At 43.4% G+C, this 20,974-nt stretch overlaps 1 protein-coding gene across 2 annotated transcripts in view; it reads left to right on the top strand.

Annotated features, from left to right (window-relative positions):
- The window catches only part of SKIC3 (SKI3 subunit of superkiller complex), a 1,406,584-nt gene that overhangs the window by 649,929 nt on the left and 735,681 nt on the right, over window positions 1-20,974 (top strand). For both annotated transcript variants that reach the window (XM_085632495.1, XM_085632494.1), the window contains exons 24-25: window positions 1,168-1,236; window positions 5,514-5,588. In XM_085632495.1, the coding sequence (XP_085488621.1) occupies window positions 1,168-1,236; window positions 5,514-5,588 (144 nt within the window). The remainder of the gene's footprint in view (window positions 1-1,167; window positions 1,237-5,513; window positions 5,589-20,974) is intronic.

The following is a 20,974-nucleotide window of genomic DNA, read 5'->3' as shown; positions in this document are numbered from 1 at the left end:
ACATTCCCCTAGATGGCATCCGCAAAGCAGCAACTTGGGCTACACCACACACCTTCACAAAACGCTATTGTGTAGATGTGCAGGCAAAACAACAAGCTAGTGTGGGCCAGGCTGTATTAAGAACACTTTTTCAAACCACTGCAACAGATACAGGTAGCCACCACTAAGGAGGTAACTGCTGTACAGTCTATGCAAAAGTATACAATCTGTAGCTCATATGCCTCGAACTGAAAATGCTACTTACCAGTATGCCTCTGTTCTTGGCATGTGGAGCTGCAGATTTGTTTACGCCCACCCTCCTCCCCGGATACCTCTATCTGTTCCAGTACTATCTTATTTAGATACATTACACATGGACATCTCTTTCTACTTATTACTACTCCATCGTAACCCTTTGTGGCAAAAACAATCTAAGGATGGAGTTGATGCCCATGCGCACTATCGCCCTAGGGAGGAGTCACCTACCTCGTGACTACAAAGACTTCTTACAGGACAAAAACAACCTGCAAACATGCAAGCCCAACACCAGATAGCAATCTATGCAAAAGTATACAAATCTGCAGCTCTACATGCCAAGAACAGATGCATACTGGTAAGTAGCATTTTCCTACTGATACTTACACTAACATATATTTCACATCTATTTCTGTTATATTTGGCAGTTTTGCACCAAGCACAGGTAATGTTAAGGACCCATGCATTATTCATTCTCATTGCAGTTTGTTTACGCTCATATATTTCTTTGGCGGCTGATTAAGTTATAGGTGCTAAGTTTCACGCAGTAGGGAAAGAGATGAGTTTGAAGTAGACACATTTCTTTCTATTTAAATGTTGCCTATTTTGTTATCTTTCATCCTGTTTCCTTCCCTTTTACTTATTTTCACTTTGCAAATTGTCGTTTATGTATTTTACAATAAAAACAAATATTGCATTGTCATTTTGATGCATCATAGTAACTGTGAAGAACATTGTGTGTCTTGGTTAAATTGATTTCTGTTTTTTTAACACTTGATAAAAAAAAGTCCCATGCTGCTAGACACAAGTGAACACAGTAACATGTTATTAGTTACCAGTTTCTTACTCTGTGTGTGCACCATTAATAGCAGTATACATGATTGTCACTGGCACACCCTTTGTTAAATTGTGTTTCTGTTTTCTATATTTCAGCTAGCTCATGAAGCCTTCAAAGTAGCCCAGTCCCTCGAACCTTCTTTCGTCAGGTGCTGGATTGGACAGGTGAGGAATGATGGAAAAAAACACTCCTTTCAGAACCATTCTGACTGCATCATTGGCTTAGCCAAAATTTCAAATGCTGGCTTTTGTATATTGGTATTTTGCATTTTGTCTTACGAATGGAAATAAAATATTGCAATTGTCGTTCAAAACGCATAATTATTTTTATTTATAGGTGGATTCAGGTTCCTGAGTGTAAGAATTATTGCTTTAGAGTACCAGGTTTGTTGGCTACATTAGTGCACAGTAGAGCAGAATCTAAAGAGCTTTTCATTTATGATGGGACTTGTTTGTGTACCCTCATTATAGTAGGGTCTGGATTCTATCATTGCTTTCCGCAAATTGTTATACAGGGGTGGGAAGCAGTAGTTCCAGGATTGAAATACCATGTGAGTCTGTGTATACCCACAAACTCACATGTTCAAAGGTACTCCCCAACTCTTCTCCTATCTCTTCTCCAACTTCTCACATCAAAAAGGATTAGAAATGACAGTAATGGTTAATTATCATGGGCTAGCTATTATGAACGTGAATTATAAGTATTGGCATGCTTCAAATTACTTCTTACTAAATGATGCCACAGAGAAATAGTATCTAAAGTTGCTCAATAGAGTTTAGGATAACGTTTTTTCCAAGTCCCAGAATTGTTTTGCTTACATTTTATTTTGAAAGCCACTTGCTTTCAGGCTTCTGTGTGTTTTACATATAACCGGGAAGAATTCATTTCGGAGAGCCTTAAAGTAGCTTCAAATTGTTATATTTTGCTTGTGTACAACGTTTTGCACCGGAATCACGGTTAGTAATGCAAGCTGACCTCACAGCTTACTACAGGTTCATAGATAGCTCTCCCTAATGGTGAACACACTGCATTAGTGAACTATATATACAGTTTTGATCACCTTATAAATATGGGTACAAATCTTGCTTTATTTGCAGACAGTTCTCTTCAACAGATCTGTCCTGAGGTACTAGAAACTGGAAACGAAAGGATGCATGCTCGGGGCTACTTGTCCAGTGAACAAAAATAACATGAAAAATTGTTGTCCTCGGCACTGGGCTATAGGAATTCCACGTGTTGACTATTATAACTCTTTCTATTACATCGTATTACCCCATGTAGGAAGCTGACTCTGTATATACTAGACTAAATTAAAGTATAGTGTGAACAGAGTCAAGGGAGTACCCAGTGGTATAGCAGAGGCTAAATTGGGTAAGTACTAACAGCTTTCTTTGTGGTAGTGTGGGCGAGCAGTTAGGCTTCTGCAGAGGTTGTGTTAAGCATTTATTGTATTCACTCATATTGTAGTCACTCAATCAAGACTGAAGGCACACACTCAGAGACAGAATCCAGACCAATTGACTAAGTAAAAAAAAAATGTATACTTGTATTTTATTTCTAGAACCAAGCAGGACTTGGTACAAATAGGTAAATATACTTAAATTGTAAACCTTTACACAGAAATGCATTTGAGGATGGATCTGCAATTGTTACCATTTGGTATAATCTTAAAAAGCAGTTAGAATTACAAAGTAATTACTTTTGGAATACTTTTTAGTTACTTTTAGATTACTTTGAGTACTGGGTTGGGTTGCCTAGATACCACCCTTAAGGATCTCACAATACATTTGATTTTGAGTTAGTTTCTGTTTTCCCATACAAAACAACAGTTCAACACAACATTTTAGTCCCAAAATTAATAACATGGGTTCCTATGGGAAAAAATGGTTATCTGTTTTGCAGGTAAGTAAACGTCTTAAAAGTGGAAGGTTTCAGGATAGGACCAAGGTTTCCCAAAGTCTGGGTAAGCACTCGAGTTGCACCACCAGCTGCACTGGGTCAGCCGGGTGCAGAGTTCAGGGGCCCAATTTTAGTCAATGGTGATAAGAGGGCCTTCGGTTAGGGATTACTTACGAGCAGGCCACTCGGTGGGGCCAGCAACTAGCTCAGGAGCTGCACCACCAGCGGCACTAGGGCGGCTGGTTGCAGGGTGCCAAAAGGACGTCAGGGACCCTGTGCTTTTCAATGGAGACCTTCACTTGCTGCAGGTTCGGGCAGGGAGACTTCCTACAGATGGCCACCAGCTGGAGACGAAGGTTGGGTTCTTGGGGAATGCCTGGACACCCTCGGTTGGGCTACCCAAGGTCGTAGGGCGTCTGATGCAGGGTTGTCTAATGTTGGGTTTTCTAATGTTGGGTTTTCTTACCAGCACCGGTCACGGGTGGGCGTACCCTTCAGGTTGGGCCTGCAGGGGGCTGCTTTAAGCTTGAGGGAGGTCAGGGATCACCGGATCCCAGGTCAGGATCACCGGGGAGACTTCCTCGTAGTGTTGGGCCACTCAAACTCAGGCCATGTGCGTTGGGTGCAGAGTGGTGCAGAATCGCGGAGTCACCTGAATCTGGATTCTGGTCTTGGAGTCTTTCTTGAGCAAATCCGGTGCTCATGGGACACAGTCTGTAAAGTGAGTGCAGGTCAGATCCTCTGTGCTCTGGGGGGGACTGGACATGCCGATTTCTTTGCTGTAGGCAGCTCGGAGGTGGACAGGTCGGTAGGGCTGGGGCCAAAACAGTAGTTGTCCTCGTATTTCTGGGTCAGTATGGATTTTCAGTCCCCCTTCTTTCCTCCTTGAACCTGAAGAGGCAAGGTTCTCGCTAAATGCTAGATTTAGGGGAGCTTAAAGGGTTGTGCAGGTCTGGACCAATGTGTCCCTTCCTTAGGGTGAGTACACCCCCTATTAAGGGCAAAACAGTGCAAAAGAGAGCGAACTTTTGATGGTTTATATTGTACATCAAAATCTGCTATGGGCTGGTTAAAAGTAAGCCCCAGAAGGATTATGCACTCCTTCCACTACAGTAAAAGCTGTTACTACTGCGAGAGCAGGTGGCATGTCGGTTTCGGACATTTGTCGGGCAGCTATGAGGGAGTTCCTTCACATGTTCATGAAACACTACTGCCTGGACAGCCAGGTCCTGTGGGACGAGCACTTTTCCTGATCTGTTCTGCAGGATTTCCTGGACTGAGTCACTTTACAGACCTTCCATCGGGAGAGGTACTGCATTGGCATCTATTCACAAGGAGAGGAATCTGTGCTTAGACGTTGCTATCAGAAGAACAAGTTAATTACATTTGGTAATGCATTTTCTAATGGAGACTCATATCTATCTGCAGATTCCTCACTAACCCACTCTCCACTATTCTGTGAAATTCATTAATAAGATCTCAAATGTGAAAGTCTGCGCACTGTCATATTCTAATTCATTGGCTTAGTGTCCAATTGGGTGGGCAGAGAGCGAAACATACTGATGCCAGCGGGTCAGGTGGCACATATATTGGGTCCTGATACCACAGATCCAGCGTCGAGTTTCACAACACCACCTGCCTGCGCATGAGGCAATTGCTAGCAAAAGTTTCAAAATCTATGCAGTTGGATAGATTCTCTACCAGAAAAGGGTTACCGAAGGTAAATAACTTATTCATTTTGTTGACCAAGCACCTCTTTACCCACTTCTCAGGTAACAAAGTAGTAATTTACCTGGAAATGTATTACTCTGGCATCTTTTATCAAATCTGGAGGTATTTACAGGTATTATATGCTACCAGTCTAGTTAAGTCAGTATTCATGGGATGGAGGAGAATATGGACAAACACCAGCTCCACAGACAGTTGAAAAGAGGTCTAATATATGATCTGTGCAATCCAGTCTCAGGTTCCATTTATTTTTCTGGTGAATTCCAAGTCTAATATTACGAATTAGTCAATAAATCTGTGAATTTATAAAAGATGCAAATGCCCAAGACCTAAATGTACAGGTATATAACATAATTGTTGTACATGTTGTTTTTATGCCCCTACTTTCCAAACCCTATCAAATATTTTGATGGAAATGGAAATTCCATTATTTTATATTTTTACATATGTTACATTATTCAAAAATTTTCATGGAAAAAGGAATGATGGGAAGTGTATTAAGTGTGCACGTAGGCAAGCATTTTTGTGGGGTCTCTACCTTGCCCAGGCCTACTCTTTTCGGAAAGTGCCTATACTCCTCATTTGGTCCCACCCAATGATTTTGATGATCCCAGTCATACATCACTAAAGCACTGAAGTATTGAAGGAATATGAGCATCCTAGTTGCTATGCCATTAACTTCATCCGTTGTTTTCTTTAAATTTCATATTACTTTAATAGAGCGTTGTACCATTACCACACGCATGAATACTTAGCTGAAATACTGGATTACATTTCTTTTTTTTGTTGCTTCTCTTTTGTTGCTTCTCTTTAGGCTCTTATTGCAGAAGCAGTGGGCAGTTATGAAACCATGGACCTCTTCAGACATACGACTGAGCTCAGTATGCATGTAAGTTACAAATTATGTGACATGGTAGAAACAAACACAATTAAAGTTGTGAAGGATCAGCTGGGGGTTGGTGGATGGCTCAATCCCAATCTAATTAGGAAAGGTCAGTTACCTAGGATGTTGGGCTCATCAGGAGCAACTGATTCAGAGGATGGGCCTGCTTGATCCGTTCTGGCGGGCCCGGGTCCACTATCAAGTGATGTGTAAACAATAGTTGGGTGTTAAATGCAAGCTAAGGGAGACAAATTGTGACTTTTGGTGCATGTTTGAGGAAGCAGGTAGGTGGCGCCTCACGCATATAAGCACCATGTGGCACCTGGGTGTGTAGCCCCGATTATGTTCTTATTCCTCTTCTGCCCAAGGTTCCCAGGCAAAGTTGTATTCTACCATCCTGTGAGGAGGGACCATCACTGTCCAACTCCATCACCTGAACGTTTGGTTTTGTTTGATTCTTTATTTTTGTTGTTGTTCCTCCTTTTCTTTTATGTTCGTACTTAAATACTCTTGTTACTAAACAGTATTGTATCGCATCAAAATCAATAAAGATATAGTTTAAAAAAAATTGTTCTTACACTGCAGACGTTAGAGTTGGTAATCTCCCTCTAGTCATCTTCATTAGAGTTATTTGATAGTTTCTAGATAGCTATTTCACCCTTGTGTAACTTCTGATGGATTTAGAAAGGGTCCTTTGAGCTTGGTGTATTAAAACATCATAAGGAAAAGCAAAATGCATATAAATACATTTTCCACAAGGAGAATTGCATGTTTGGTTCTTTATAGTAGCATGTTTAATTAACACATCCAAGCAGGGTTTAATGTTAACTTCGAACAAACAAAGGGCAAGAAGAAAAGTTAATATGAGGATTATGGATGTATTCCGTTTTAGTGTAATGCATTGAAAATGGACTACAAAAATAGTTTTTAATATATTCATTTTTTTATTGATTGTTTAAATTTAACATCAGTTGGTGAACCTTAATTTGTTTTTTTGAAACACTGCAAATAGAAGGTTTCTGAAGCGTAAACTCAGGACGTCGAAGAATCTCCAAAGATTTAATGTCAGCATTTCAAGTCTCCTACATCTTCAGCCATGTTGCCTGTCTCTCTGACATCTGACCTTTCTTTGAGATAAGATGCTGTACTTGTTATCGAGAAGAACCAGCGTTCTTTTCCAAAACACATTAGAAGGTTGAATGAACAGATGCCTAGTCCATTGACAGAACCTTCCCCAATACTCACTTTCTTGTCTTCCCTTTTGGTTGCTTCTCTCAACCTCTTAAGATGAAATGTGCCACACATTGCTCATGGGCGGCAGGTGCTGTCCCTGTTGTTTTCTTTGCTGAACTTACATTCTCCCACGCAGCATGGGGTGGGTCCCTAACTGCTGGTTTCGCCATTTTCACATTGTTCTTTTCACACTGAACCTCTGTTTTTAAATCATGCTGTCCTTGCTGAGTGCTCATTTTTAGATCTCGCCTACGCAGCGCGCATGCGTTGCATAGGAAACCTTTAGCCGTCGTGCAGCTCTTTTTCAAAGTACATACTCGTGCTTATGGCGGCACACACCTTGCGGGAGTGAGCAGCGGCGCGCCACAAGCAAGAGTATGTGCTTCGAAAAAGAGCAGACTACTCTCCCCAGGGCGCGCGCACCACTCGCGGGCTAATTAAGTAGTGCTTGTTTCACCTTTGAAAAGCCGCTCCTCGCTCCCTCAAGCACGAGTGCTTACCCTCCACCACCCTACCTCACCGCCCTCTCTCTCCGCGCTCAGTTCGTGTTCTTCCTTTGAAGTCTTCGTTCCTCTCGGACTCCTCCTTTAAATTGACCCTCGATTCCATTCAAGCTGTTCTACCCCACCCCCCCACATCACTCCTCCCTGAAATTTAAAAATCCTGTTTCCAATCCCTACTGATGACGATTGCAGTGGAACACGCACCGAGACCGGGCAGTTTTTTAGCCTATATCCCCGGCCCGCTTTCCGTTGTTGGCTTGAGCATTTCTAGTGTTGCTTGCTTAAAAAGATTTCTTTGAATACATTAATGTGTAAAACAAGAGCGCGAGGAAGATGGCATCTGAGGGATAACATCAACGCGACGCTCCGTGATTCACCCCCAGAGAAAAATGCTTTTAACCTTGTTTACCTGTCCCTACAAACGCCCTTAGGTTAAAAAATGATAAAAGAAATAATCTAGCACTGTACGGGATACTAAATACGAAATGAAAGATGCGGCCAGGCTCCCCAGTTGCTCCCTACCTTCTCGAACTCTAGAGGCTGTGTCGGCGGACTGCGGAGTGCGGCGCAGAGGGCCTGCATGCCGTTTTCCAGCGTCCTCGGTATTGGCAGAGCGGCCAGGAGTCTGTGATCCCTGATGCCTTTCGGCCTGCGGCGCTACTCTTCATCGGTGGGGACGAGGCTCGGGAGTCGGATGGTGAGTCCTGGAAGGCGGCCGTTCGCAAGGGGAATGCTTTTGGACTTTCAGCGGTTTAGACAGGATGTGGGCTTGTCGGCTGCTCGTTGCTTTATTGATGTAATATGCAGTAGGCGATGGATTTGTCTGACTGCTTATTTAAAAATGACTGGCAGGGGGGCAAAGGTGATTAAAGCTAAGAGCTCCCAGATGCAGATGAGCAGGCAATCAGGCTCCCTTACAGCAGAGAACTGACAGAGAAGAAAGGAAAATCGTGGGGGCAAAAGTAAAACATCGGAGAAAGGGGAGACGGGGGAGAACCTTGAGCAAGAGGCAAATGATAACCAGGATAGAAAAAGTTTGAAAATGAAAACTTTAACAAAAATGAAAATAGCTCCTGGGCACTGTCAACCTCTGATAACAAGCAGCTTCGGTCTAACGGGGGGCAGGCTCAAAGGCTGATATAACAACAAAGGAGATGAAAGCAATAGAAACTAAATCAAAGGAGGTAAGTGAGGAGAATGCAGTTATCAATACTGTGAAGGGCACCACTCAGCAGTATGCTTCCTCTCCTTCCGAATTGAAGAATATGGCAACTACCAAGCTGCACTCTACCCTCCCGGATCCCTCCTTAACAAACCCAGAAGCTGGGCAAGATGAGCTTGACCTTGAGCCTCTTGAACTGGAACCCCCTATCAGCGCATCTAACTGTATGATTGGGAAAGATACTGTTGCCATGGTAGAAGCAAACAACAGTACAACACATAAGAGGACTGAAGCCTGGATAGATGGAGCCGTAGGGACAGACTGTCAAAATACTTATGTCACTCCTCTTAATAGGAACTGTAATGTGCTTAAGACGCCGGATTCTCTTATGGAAAAGTATTATTCTTTAGCTGAAGATTCAGAAACCTCCGATATTAGCATTTCCGCCTCAGTAACTGCGTCAAGCGAAGAAGATGGGCAAAATACAAATAACAGTTCAAATGTAGAGCAGTCTAAGAACAAACACGACAGGAGGAAAGCCAAAAAAAAAAGGAAGGGAGGCCGACCCAGAAACTGGGATACAACCGAAAGAGACAGCTCAGCTCAGCTGAGATGGGACTATTCCGCCACCCAATTAGCTGGCATATCAGATACAACGGCTACATCAGGTGGCAACTCCACAATCATCGACAGTGATGGCAGAAACAAGGAAGGGGATGCCGGAGCAAAGTTGGAGCCTGCACTGGCAACAGTATTACAGACTATCAAAAGCTTTCAGGAGGAAGCCAAAGCCGACAGCCGCAGGTCATGCCTAACCGCTAAAAAACTCCAAGGAACTGTGAGGAAGGTTGGCAAAACCTGTGCGGAGATTGCGGATAGGATGGCTTCAGTAGAAACCAGGTCAGAATATCTTGAGAAAGAAATGGCCGTACTAAAAACCCAAGGGGTACAACAGGATGGCATAGTCAAAGACCTCATATGGAAGATGGAAGAGCAGGAAAACCAGCAACGGCGCAATAATTTTCGCTTTTTAGGTATTCCAGAAGGAGTGGAAGGGAATGACCCTAGGGGCTATATGGTTACGCTTCTTAAAGGCGCCTTCCCAGAGCTACATATATGGGAATGGGATAAAGAAATTCAACGAGCACATAGATTACCGTTAATGCCCCCGAAACGCTCCCCAGTTACCCCTCAGCATCCTCGGGCTATGCTCCTGTACTTTGGGAATTTTCTACTCCGTCAAGCCTTGTACGATCTTGCCAGACCAACGAGCAAAAGAGCTTTTGATGATGTAACTTTCTTCACTAGACCAGACTTCACACATGTTACAGTCGAGCGTAGATGGCGACTTAGGCAGCTCTTCATCCCCTTTCAACAATTAGGGGCTGAAGTATATCTTCAAAATCCAGCGCGCCTAAAAATTGTGTATAAAGGGACTACTCGTAGCTTTATTTCCGAGATCCAGGCTGCAGCATACTTACAGGAAATTACTGGGGAAAACCAGAAATAGTAGTCATTAAGGCTCGAACTGAATGTACTAAATATGCCTAAGCTGCTTAAATTTTCTTTTGTATTTTTTGCATCTTTTCTTATATATATTTAGTTTGGCTACCGGTACCAGTATGAGCACTAGGAGGTTGAATACGTTTGTAGTAGTTTATACTATATTATGGTTGAAAATCTTCTCAGTAGTTTCTAAGTAGAGGATAGAAAATGGGGGGATCTCTGGAAGAGCGAGATTTTCTCCCTCGAATGCCATTAACCTGGCCTTAGAAAGGTCAGGTAACCTCAAATATTGGAGGGGGGGAGGGCGGGGAAAGGCGGGGGGCAGGGTGGGGGGTTGGTCTAAAGAATGGGAAATAACTAACAAAGTTTCTTGCTTCTCTTGGGAGGACACAGGTGGGTTCCTCTCCTCTTTTTTAAAAAATACTGTTTTTTTACGGCCTTAATGATTGGAAGAAGAGATTGAACACAACAGCTGCCTTAAGGCTTCTGAATGCGGATATAATTTGCATGCAGGAAACGCACATTGAAGCTGCACAAAGACATTTACTAGGGACACTCGGGTATGTTTTGGTAGGGGCCACAATGCAGAATTCGCGCACACGGGGGGTTGGAATATTGGCTCGAAATAACATTCTGCAATTTAGCCGCACATCAGTAGACCAGTTAGGGAGATGGGTTATCACTCAGTTTCATAGACAATCAGGAGACACACTTACCATCTGCTCCATATACGGCAGTAATCTGGATGATCAAACAGTAATCCAGTATTTTAATAATGAATTCGCCAACTGGCCACTCCCGATAATAATTTGTGGGGATCTAAATATAAATTTACCAGCAGAGTGGAATCTGAAACAAGAGCCTGGGGGAATATATAAGGGTCGCAAACCAAAAGGGTATAAGGCATTAAGGACACTTTGTCAGGAACATGCACTCACAGATGTCTGGAATTGGCAAAACCCCACGAACCCCGGCTACACCTATTTCTCTCATCCTCATAGCAAGCATGTTAGAATAGACTACATTTTAGTCTCCTATCCTATACTTGGGGATTGCAGAATAGAAAAGAAACCTCGAATATTGGCCGACCATAAACCATTAATTGTGGAGATTAAGATGGAAAGGATCAGCAGTGGCACAATACCGACATGGAGTTTTGAACGGGCGCTTCTTTTTAATGAGGAATATTGCGAGATTTTGAAAGGCTGGATACCTCTATTTATTAAAGAGAATTTTGGCAGTGCTAGTATTGAGGTTGTTTGGGACGCACTTAAGGCTGGGTTTCGGGGGGAAACACTCGCTTCTCTGCCATAATGAATAAAAAAAACCAAGTAATAATGAAAGATAGCCTAGCAAAATTATCAGCCGCAGAAGAGGAGTTAGTTACTGTAGTTCAAAATGGAGGAGAACAGAAGGATCGCAATTTGGGGTTATGGCGGCTAAATCCGCTATAATGGAGAAAATAGCTAAAGGGGGTGGCTGATAAATTGGCGGTACGGCGTGAGGAGGCTTATGAATGCAGTGACCAGGTGGGTCATCATCTTGCTATTAGAACTAGACAAAAGGCAACCCGGAATTGAAGATCCAGATAAGGGATTAACCATGGATCCGGATGAGATCCGAAAGGTTTTTCACTCCTATTATCAAAAACTTTACCAGGAAGAGCTGCAAAGTGACCAGACTCAGATAGCGATACATCTTAATCAGATTCCTAAAGAAAGATTTACACGGAAATTACAATCGCAGTTGGAAGAAATTCCCCAGTGGTTAGAGATACTGTTATGTATTAATAGTCTGCCAAGTGGCAAAGCCACAGGCTCTGATAATATACCTCTCGAATTCTATACACAATTTTCAACCCAACTTAAAGAATGTATGACACAACTGGTCATACATGTCTTTAAGGGAGGAACACCCCCAGAATCATGGGCGCAAGCCAAAATTATAATATTTCTTAAACAAAAATAAAGTACCGACTGATCCAGGGTCGTATCGCCCCATTACACTGATTAACTCAGATACTAAGATTTATTCTAAAATGTTGGCCATGCGCCTTGCCCCGATTATTCATATGGTTATCTCCATGGCTTTATTCCTGGCCGTGGGACGACCGATCATATCCGTAGAGCCATTTCACTTCTCGATGCAAAAAATGTTGCTAAAGAACCTTTAGCATTGATCTTGTTGAATGCGGAAAAGGCCTTTGACAGAGTCTCCTGGCCCTTTCTCTGGGAGGCTCTGTCAAGGGTCGGGATAGGAGACGGTTTTGTGCAAGCATTTAAAATGCTATATGTTTGTCCAACTGCTAAGATAATGGTGAACGGAGGCCTAACTTATAGTTTTGTGATAACAAGAGGTAATAGACAGGGCTGCGCGAGTTCACCATTACTATTTGCATTATACATTGATCCTTTTGTGCGACAGTTAGAGCATAACCACATTATTAAACCAATTAACACATATGGCTGGGAGATGAAAGCCTTGGCGTATGCCGATGATGTCGCTATCGTAACCTCCGATCCAGCATTAGCTATAGATGAAATTGAAATAGAAGCGTCAAGATTTGGGAGACTTTCAGGGTACTCTCTAAATCGAAATAAAACTCAAATTATTTGCAATGCTTATGCCAAGATCAACGATGCACGAGTGGTGGAAAAAGCAACATATTTGGGCATAGAAAGTACCGCAAATATTGATTGCATAGTCGAAAACAATACTGAACCATTAATTATCAAAAGTAGATTAGAAATGGCTAGACTACATAATTTACACTTATCGATAATTGGGAGATGTAATTGCATCAAAATGTTGTTCTTCCCAAAATTCCTGTATCTCTTGCGGGCGATCCCGCTAGAATTTGATGGCAAGTGCCTTAAAAAAATTGAAGATTTATTTTAAAGATTTATCTGGGGTTATGCTAGACCCAGAAGAGCTTTTAAATATCTTACGCTAGCAAAAGAAAGGGGAGGGCTGACCTTGCCAAATATTAAGCTATACTATTGGGCCACAACTATATTGTATAATTTAACTCTGATTCAAGAAAAACCAAGTGCAGGCAGGAATGAGGAGATACCATCACCAATGGAGCTGATTATGGAGACAGAAGCATGGGGATGGGTATAGCGACATATGAACGATAACCACTACAAGAAGGTGCGCTTTAAGACACTACAAGGCGGGTACAAGGCTATAAAATGTATGCTGAAGCTGATTGGGCTAGGTCGCCTGAATTATTATACTCCATTATGCAATAATTCTATGTTGCCAGAGATTTTTAAAGGCCCTATCACAGAAAGATGGAGGGAGACCGGTATGAGCAAACTTGGTGATTTTTTTTCTGTAAATGGGCTGGTAACATTTGAAAACTTAAGAGAACGATTTGGGGTGGAGAATAGAGACTTATTGAAATTTTTACAAATCAGAGACTTTTTGTCGAAAAATGTGGGAGGACCGAACGGGTTTTTTAATATCGATATCATGGATAAACTTAGAAAAAAAATAGAGATTTATCTATTGGTCTGCTATATAATATGTATAATTTTTTGATGGTAGACGATATGGATGATCGAGCGACAAAATGGAAGACCGAAATCAGTGTCTCTGAGGAACTATTCTTCCATTCAATGAATTTAGCTCAGAATATTTTAGTTCCTGCCAGGTTACAGGCGCAGTATTATAAATCATGTTTTTCTTCACATTATACCCCGAAAAAGATCGCTAAATGGGGCACAGGGAAAGGAACCTCCTGCCCGCGCTGTGATTTATTTCAGGCTGACCTTAGCCTTATTTTTGCTACATGTAAGGTTTAGGATAATTTAAAAAATGAAATTTCTAGATTCTATAATGTAGATTTGGGGATCGCTTGCTCCCTCTCTCCAACACTTATTCATCATCATCAAAGCTTTATTTCGATAAAAAACATATCATACAAATTTTGTTATAAAAAATAAAATTACTGAATTTAAAATAAAAAGAAGATAAAAGGAGTATGGTTACAAAGGGAGCAATCATAAAATGAGGGATACATTGCTACACCAAACATTTCTACCCCCCAAAAGGACAATCGACAGTCTAAAAAACAGCCATAAATAATTAAATTTTAAAAAGAAAAAAATCATATCAGAAAACGGAGAGACCTAAATCTAATAATCCATGACCAGCCAAGAAATTTGGCCACACCACATACCAGCAGTGGACTGGTGTCTGACTGTAAAATTCTAAGTGCAACACGATAGTTCGCAGTGCCCAGCTGCCTACGGACGGGGCTGAGCCATCTTACACAAGGGTTTTTGTAGGCAGGGCACTCGATCAAGAGGTGCGCTATAGTTTCAACCTCCCTGTTGCAACATGGGCAGTTTGCAATAGTTTGATGGGGGGGGGTTTCCATTTGCTGGAAAACTCGCGAGTAGGGAGTGTGCCAAATCTAAACTGGGTGTAGAGTGTCCTATCTCTAGGTTTCTGAATAAAATCAAAATAGTGCTCCAGCCTAACCACCTGTTTATGTAAATAAAAATCCCCAGTCAGGCTACCTAATTTGGGAGTACTATACTCCAGGTTGTCAATCCAGGTCCAATAGGCCTTCTTAAGATTGGCCTTGCTCAAATGTTTTTCAAACTCCCAAACTTCTATTAGACCCATTGAACAGAAAGCTTTTTTAACATTGGACAACCAACCAATCCTATATGAGCCCATCAAGCTCATCACTTCTTTTAGGCCATCAACATATTTAGATAACTCAGGGGTACGACATAAGCGGGCCCAAAAGAGCAAGGGACGTAGTCTAGCCAGATCCCTAAATGAGCGCCTGCCCATATCGCTCATCAGGGGCTTAAGAGGGGTACCCCTTGGGAGCGAGACCAAGTCCCTGAGGAATTTGTTTTCAGATCTTGAAATGTTATCGACATTGTCGAAGCCCCAAAGTTCGGCACCATAGAGTGCCGAACTAACGGCTTTAGCAGCATAAATCACAAGGGCAGGAGCAATGGACCTGCTCTGCGAAGAACGATGTTCCTTCCCAATTGCTCCCGTGACCCGCTTATGATTCAAAAGCATTTTATCGATGTGGGGTCTCCAACTTAGTCTATCTGAAATTCTAATTCCTAGATAATCAAAAGTGTTAACAAGCTCTAGCGGAACACCATCCAGAGTAAGAGTTATTTTAAGGGATCTACAGGGGTTAAACGAGAGAAGTTTGGTCTTCAAAGTGTTAATGGTCAAGCCTCTCAATCTACAGAACAACTTAAACCTATCCAAAAGTTTTTGCAGCCCTGCCGGTGTTTTAGAAATTAACAGGGTGTCGTCGGCAAAGAGTAGGGCAGGAACTTTATCACCCGCCAGGGTCGGGGCATCAGCTGGGGTTTCCCGCAGGAAACATACCACCCCATTCACATACAAAGGGAATAGGGTGGGGGCCATAACACAGCCCTGGCGGACTCCCCTATTAACGGGGATTTTATCCGTTTTCTTTTCCTGAGAACCCCACCACACCCGGGTATAATTGCCCACATGAAGACGGATCAAAAGGTCTAGGATAGGCAACGGAACACCCATTTAATTCAAGACCTGCCACAGGCGATCGCGGGGGACTAGGTCAAAGGCGGTCTTTAAATCTATGAATGCCAAATAAAGACTGCCCTTGCCAATCAAGACCACCTTCCAATATAAAAGAATGAGCCTAAAGACCTGGTCAGTAGTACCCGTATTTGCTCTAAAGCCCGCTTGGTAGTCTGACAGAATATTATTATCGCTGACCCATGTCAAGATTCTCTCCCACAATACCCTGCCAACTATCTTCTGACCGACGTCGATAAGACTGATGGGTCGGTAGTTGGCAGGGTCTCCCCTAAGTCCCTTCTTAAATATTGGGATCACCTCCGCCCCCTTCCATGATTCTGGGACGGGGGATCCTTTAAGAAGGGCGTTAAGCAAGATGGTGAAATACCTGGCCCACTCTTGGGGATCAGCTCGGAACAGATCACCAGGGAGGCCATCTGGTCCGGAAGCCTTAGCTAGAGCTAATTTATTAATAGCAGCCAAAACTTCAGATTCCACAAAAGGATGAAATGCCTCTATGAGAGAGGATGACATAAAAGAACCAGAGAAGTCTCCTGAGCTATGAGCGACATCCCCGGAATAACGTTTTTTTAAAATGGTCGAACCACTCCTGGTTCGTAATATGATTGAGAATTGTATCCGAGTCCTGGCCTTTGGTCTTCCTGAACAGTTTACAAAAGGCATTCCCATCTTTGGCCAGACTGGCAGCCTTTAGATCTAACCAAAAGGATTCTTCCCAGGCATGCTTAGCTCTTAATACTGTCTTTTTATAGTCCTTCCTAGCGCTCTGCACCAAGTGGCAATCGTGTTTTTTAACAGCAGCTTTCAGGATACGTTTTTTTTGTCTACACGCTGAGTTATACCATAAGCAACTTATTGGTCTTGGGGTAGACCACGACCTGCAGGGGACTCTGGGTGAAAGATTAGTGTTTATCGGCATGGCAGTATATCGCCTCTGCCTGGCTGGACCCCAAACCACCGGGCTTTCAGCAATGGCTCACTAGGCTAATTGATAATTATAATTTAGAGAAAGCTATCTACACAAAGAGGGGACCACGTTCCCGGAAAAAAGGGCTTGAAATCTGGGCACCCATGACTAAATGTTTTGCAAATAAAGAATTAGTAATTAATAGTTTTGGTGAAACATGAAAACTAATATGGGGAGATGTAAGAGATTGACCAACCCCCCGGGAGGTGGGGGGTGGAAAGGGTAGGTAAGGGGTAGGGGGAGGGTTCTTAATGTGAAAATGCGCAATGCAATGGTGTTTATTTTCTTTTTGTTGTGTTGCCTTTTTCCTTTTTTTTTTTTTTGGTCTGTTTGTAATGTGTTGTATACAAAGGTATAACATTGTGAATTACCTAATTGCTATTGCATTGTCAATAAAAAATTATTGAAAAAAAATAATACATTAATGTGCAGCAGCACGTACAGCCACTCTAGCTGCCGCGCGTGTGTTTTGGTGCTTGTTCGTCTTCGATTCAGATGGCCCTGCTTCCGGATTTATCTTTACAGCACGCTTCGTGTCAGGCATGTTTTCTGTTGTTTGCCCGAACTTGGAGACACTTCCCTATCTGCTCTTTTACTTTACAAAAACATCTGCCAAAAAGCAGACTACTGCATAAGGAAAGGCAGAAATCTCAGAAACTATAGAGGGGTCCTCATGTGCCTTTGTGCCTTCAGCCGGCAGACCTGGGAAGAGGCTCGTGCATCTTGTGATTCTGGGCAAACCACCATGAAAAAAAAATGTATGTGTTTATCTGTAATGCCACTAAAAACAAGACCGTACGTGCATGCATTCACAAACAGTGCAAACTCAGCTACTCTGTTGCCCTGATACACGCGGAGAAGGTCCTTTTACAATTACCATATTATTCCGCCCCTTCCCGCCTGCCCCTCCCTTGCAATGCCTGAAGTGTTGAGGCAGTGGCTTCCCCAAGTTTCTTCCACGCTCTTCATCGAGGATAATTCAAGCAAAAGTGCGCTTTGTGCATAAGGGGCGCCCCTGGTGCTCCAGCTCCTAATTGGCCACTCGAGTCCGGCCCTCCCCCACACCTCCTGGTGCTGCCCCCTGGTGGCGCGTGCGCTCCTTTCATCCCCTGCCTTTTCTTCATCTCCTGTGTGCTCAAGGTCAGGAGCTCCAAGTGTCATTCATAATAGATGCAGAGAGCTCTTTATTCCATTCCTTTTTAACTCCATCTCCGCTCCTGCCTCTCCTACCACACACCCGCTTGTACAGACCACCCACTAGCTCGGTGCTCGGCTCACCACTTTTAGAAAGCTAAGAGCTGGCCTCTAGTGGTGGCAGTTGGCACGTGTCCCTTAGTTGGCAGAAATTATAGGAGAATGTGCCCACCTTCTCTTCCACTGTGGCATGAGTTCCACGCTGCCTCTGTCCCCACGCGGACCGGCCACTGTCTCCTCTCCCACTGCTGTTAGCTCTGCAGTGGTCGAGACCCTGAATGTGATTCCCTTTCAGCTGGTATCAGGCACCTCCTTAGCCATTGCGGGTGACTGTCATTTCGCCGACTGCTCATTGCACATTAAGTTCTTCCTGTGTGATGGTTAAGACCATTCGTTTGTCTATCTTGTTTGATGTATCCAGTTGATTTGTTCCCTTGTGTCCGACAACTATTGTGCAACAATACTCACCTGTGCCATTGAAACTTTTCTTTTCCTAAGTGGAATACAATTGAATGTACATATATTTAACTTTGAGCCCTGAAGAAGTCTCGATAGAGACGAAACGCGTTGGCTAAAAGATTCACTTTTATGGTCTTTGGATTTTAAGTATTTGAATATATTTGAATAAAGAACACTTATTTTCGACTACAAGCAAATTTTGGACCTGCTTCTTCTACTGGTCGCCATGGATGTTTCATGTCCTAATCAATTTCAATTAGACTTTTCAAATGATGGGTGCTAATTCCGTTTTCTGTCCTTACCTCCTTAGCCAGGGCTACATACATTGGTGTAAGTGACCCAGCCCCAATGCAATGTGAGAAGGGTAACTTACAAATCACACTTCCCTTGCTCAGTGTGTAGGCGTGAAGCATGCATATACATTATGGGTCCTCTACATATTCTTCATCAGGAACACCTCCTGCCTCACGGTGAAGAGGCCAGCTCCAGCCTCTGTCACCGCAGCATCAGGAGCCTCCACCAGCCTTTATCCATCATGGCCTCTTATGGTTTGCCAGCTAAGCACTCACCACTGACTCGTTGGTTATAAGTATTAAAAGCTATATGACAAACTCAACCTTTCATCCATCCAATAGTTAACAAGCATTGGCATAGCCAATAGGTCTCGCCTTTGGGACCTTATAAGTGTTTAGCCATGCAACAGTTAATGTTGTTGCAGTAAGGATATTGTGCTGCATATCTAAATACTTATAAGGTCCCAAAGGTGAGACCTATTGGCTATGCCAATGCTTGTTGTGGTTGAGGCCACAAAGGAAAACCTCTCATTCCTATCGCCAATAAGACATTTAGCATTCGTAGCTCTTGTTGAGCAGCAACTACTAATACAATTCTTCTTTTAGATTAGAAAAAAGGATGCTGTCCAAAACACTGAGAGTAAACTGGCATGTAAGTGTTGTGAATGGCTTGTGCATTGTTTGGTACCTGCAGGTGCGTGGACAGTTGATGTTTTAGATAATGACTAATAACCCTCCTGGTTTGTGTCTGCAGTCCATGTGTCAGATGATGACATCTATGATTTGTGGATGTGGTAGTGTACGATGCATCTATGATGTAAAGTACTGTGTTGTGTTCTGCAATGTTGTCAGTGATGTCCTAACTGCAGAGTGTGTGCTGATGATCATGTGTTTGGTTGTGTAGTAGGAGGAGTGTGTATGCTAGGTACAGGAATGAGGTTGTTTATTTAGTACATGTGTGGGTGTGAGTGTTGGTATGTGGAATGGTGAATTGTGTGTGAGGTACATACTGCAGCTTTCTAACTGCATAACTGCAGATTCCTCACCTTTATATCACTAAGCACCGGACTGGATCCGATGAATATTTCAACAATGCTCTGGGCGCCAGCATGTGGCGCTGTGTGGCTATGCGGTTACCCCATACTGCCCCAAAAGCGACCCTTGCATGCTAATGTCGCTGTTTTTCTCTCTGCACCCTTCAACGCACATCCAAGCTCCACTTTGTCGTTCTAACGATTACTCCAGATATATTCACGGTGTTCCAGGAAACGATAACCCCTCTCGAAACGACAGAATTCAAACTGTAAGAAGACTGCAAGAAGTAAATGTCTGTCACCTACACTCACAAAGGGTATCTGTGCAGTATGGGCTGCAGGCAGAACTCTTAAGTTGTGCAACATCTCTGCTCTCATGCATCCCGAGTCCATTCATGACCGAGAGCGGAACCTCTACGTTGCTGAACACAAGAAGACATCACAGTTGAAGCATAGATCCCACTCCCGCCCTAAGTCATGGGCTGTGTCGTGATTCCAATCACGAGACTGCTCCTGTAAAAATATACTTCTAGTGCAAAGTCTTTCTGGTAAGTCCAAATCAAAGCCTAAACAAAAGCGCAATAAGGCGAAGCGGGACTGGACCCCATCCCACTACTCATGGTCTGGCGAGAGCTCAACTGTGTCATAATAAAGATCATACTCCCCCAATGTCATGTTGGTTGCATGAGATAGTACAACAAATGATTTGCGATACATAAATATCATACATACTTGGTACGTATACTTCAAAAATATTGGTAAAATTTATTGTGGAAGAGATGATCGTGAAAAAAACAGGTAAGTAAATCTATATCTAAAAGAAACACGTTAGTTAGATTCCTCACCTTAGAATATCCCCAGGCATCAGGCTGGATCCGTAAAGATTTTTCGGCCGCAATACCCTTGCGCGTCACTAGGCGTCGTCTGCGGCTCTGCGTCCGTCGTCTGCGTCGTGCGCCGGGATGACACCGCCCTCGCGCGCTGACGTCAGTTCTTCTTTTTTCCGCGCCAGACAGCGCCGAATCGGGAAGAGCATACCCTTTTAGTTATTTTTTGACTAAACCTTTTGGACTCTTTTGGTCTATTCTCGTCGACTCGACTCTGGTGCCGGTAGGATGCCTGGCTTTAAACCTTGTGACTCCTGTCACCGACTGATGTCGGTTACGGACCACCACCGTCGGTGCCTCTATTGCCTTGGGGCCGACGACGATGCCGAGTCGTGCCTCGACTGCCGGGCCTTGACTTCGAAGGCTAGGCGGGAGCGGTCCCTCAAGCTACTTGAGCTCCGGCAGTCGGCTCCGCGCCGTTAACGGTCCCGATCGAGGAGGAGGTCGAGGGATCGGTCGCGGAGCCACAGCCATCACCACTCGTCTGGTTCCAAGTCTTTGGGTAAGTCGAAGCATAGTAAGAAGTCCAAGAGGTGATATCGCTCTTCGGGCTTCCCTCGCCGGTCGCACGACTCGGCTG

Source organism: Triturus cristatus, chromosome 2_1, assembly GCF_964204655.1.
Source record: "Triturus cristatus chromosome 2_1, aTriCri1.1, whole genome shotgun sequence".
Taxonomy (NCBI): Eukaryota; Metazoa; Chordata; class Amphibia; order Caudata; family Salamandridae; genus Triturus; species Triturus cristatus.
Note: the sequence above shows the minus strand (reverse complement) of the source record. Positions and strands in the feature narration are given on the sequence as shown.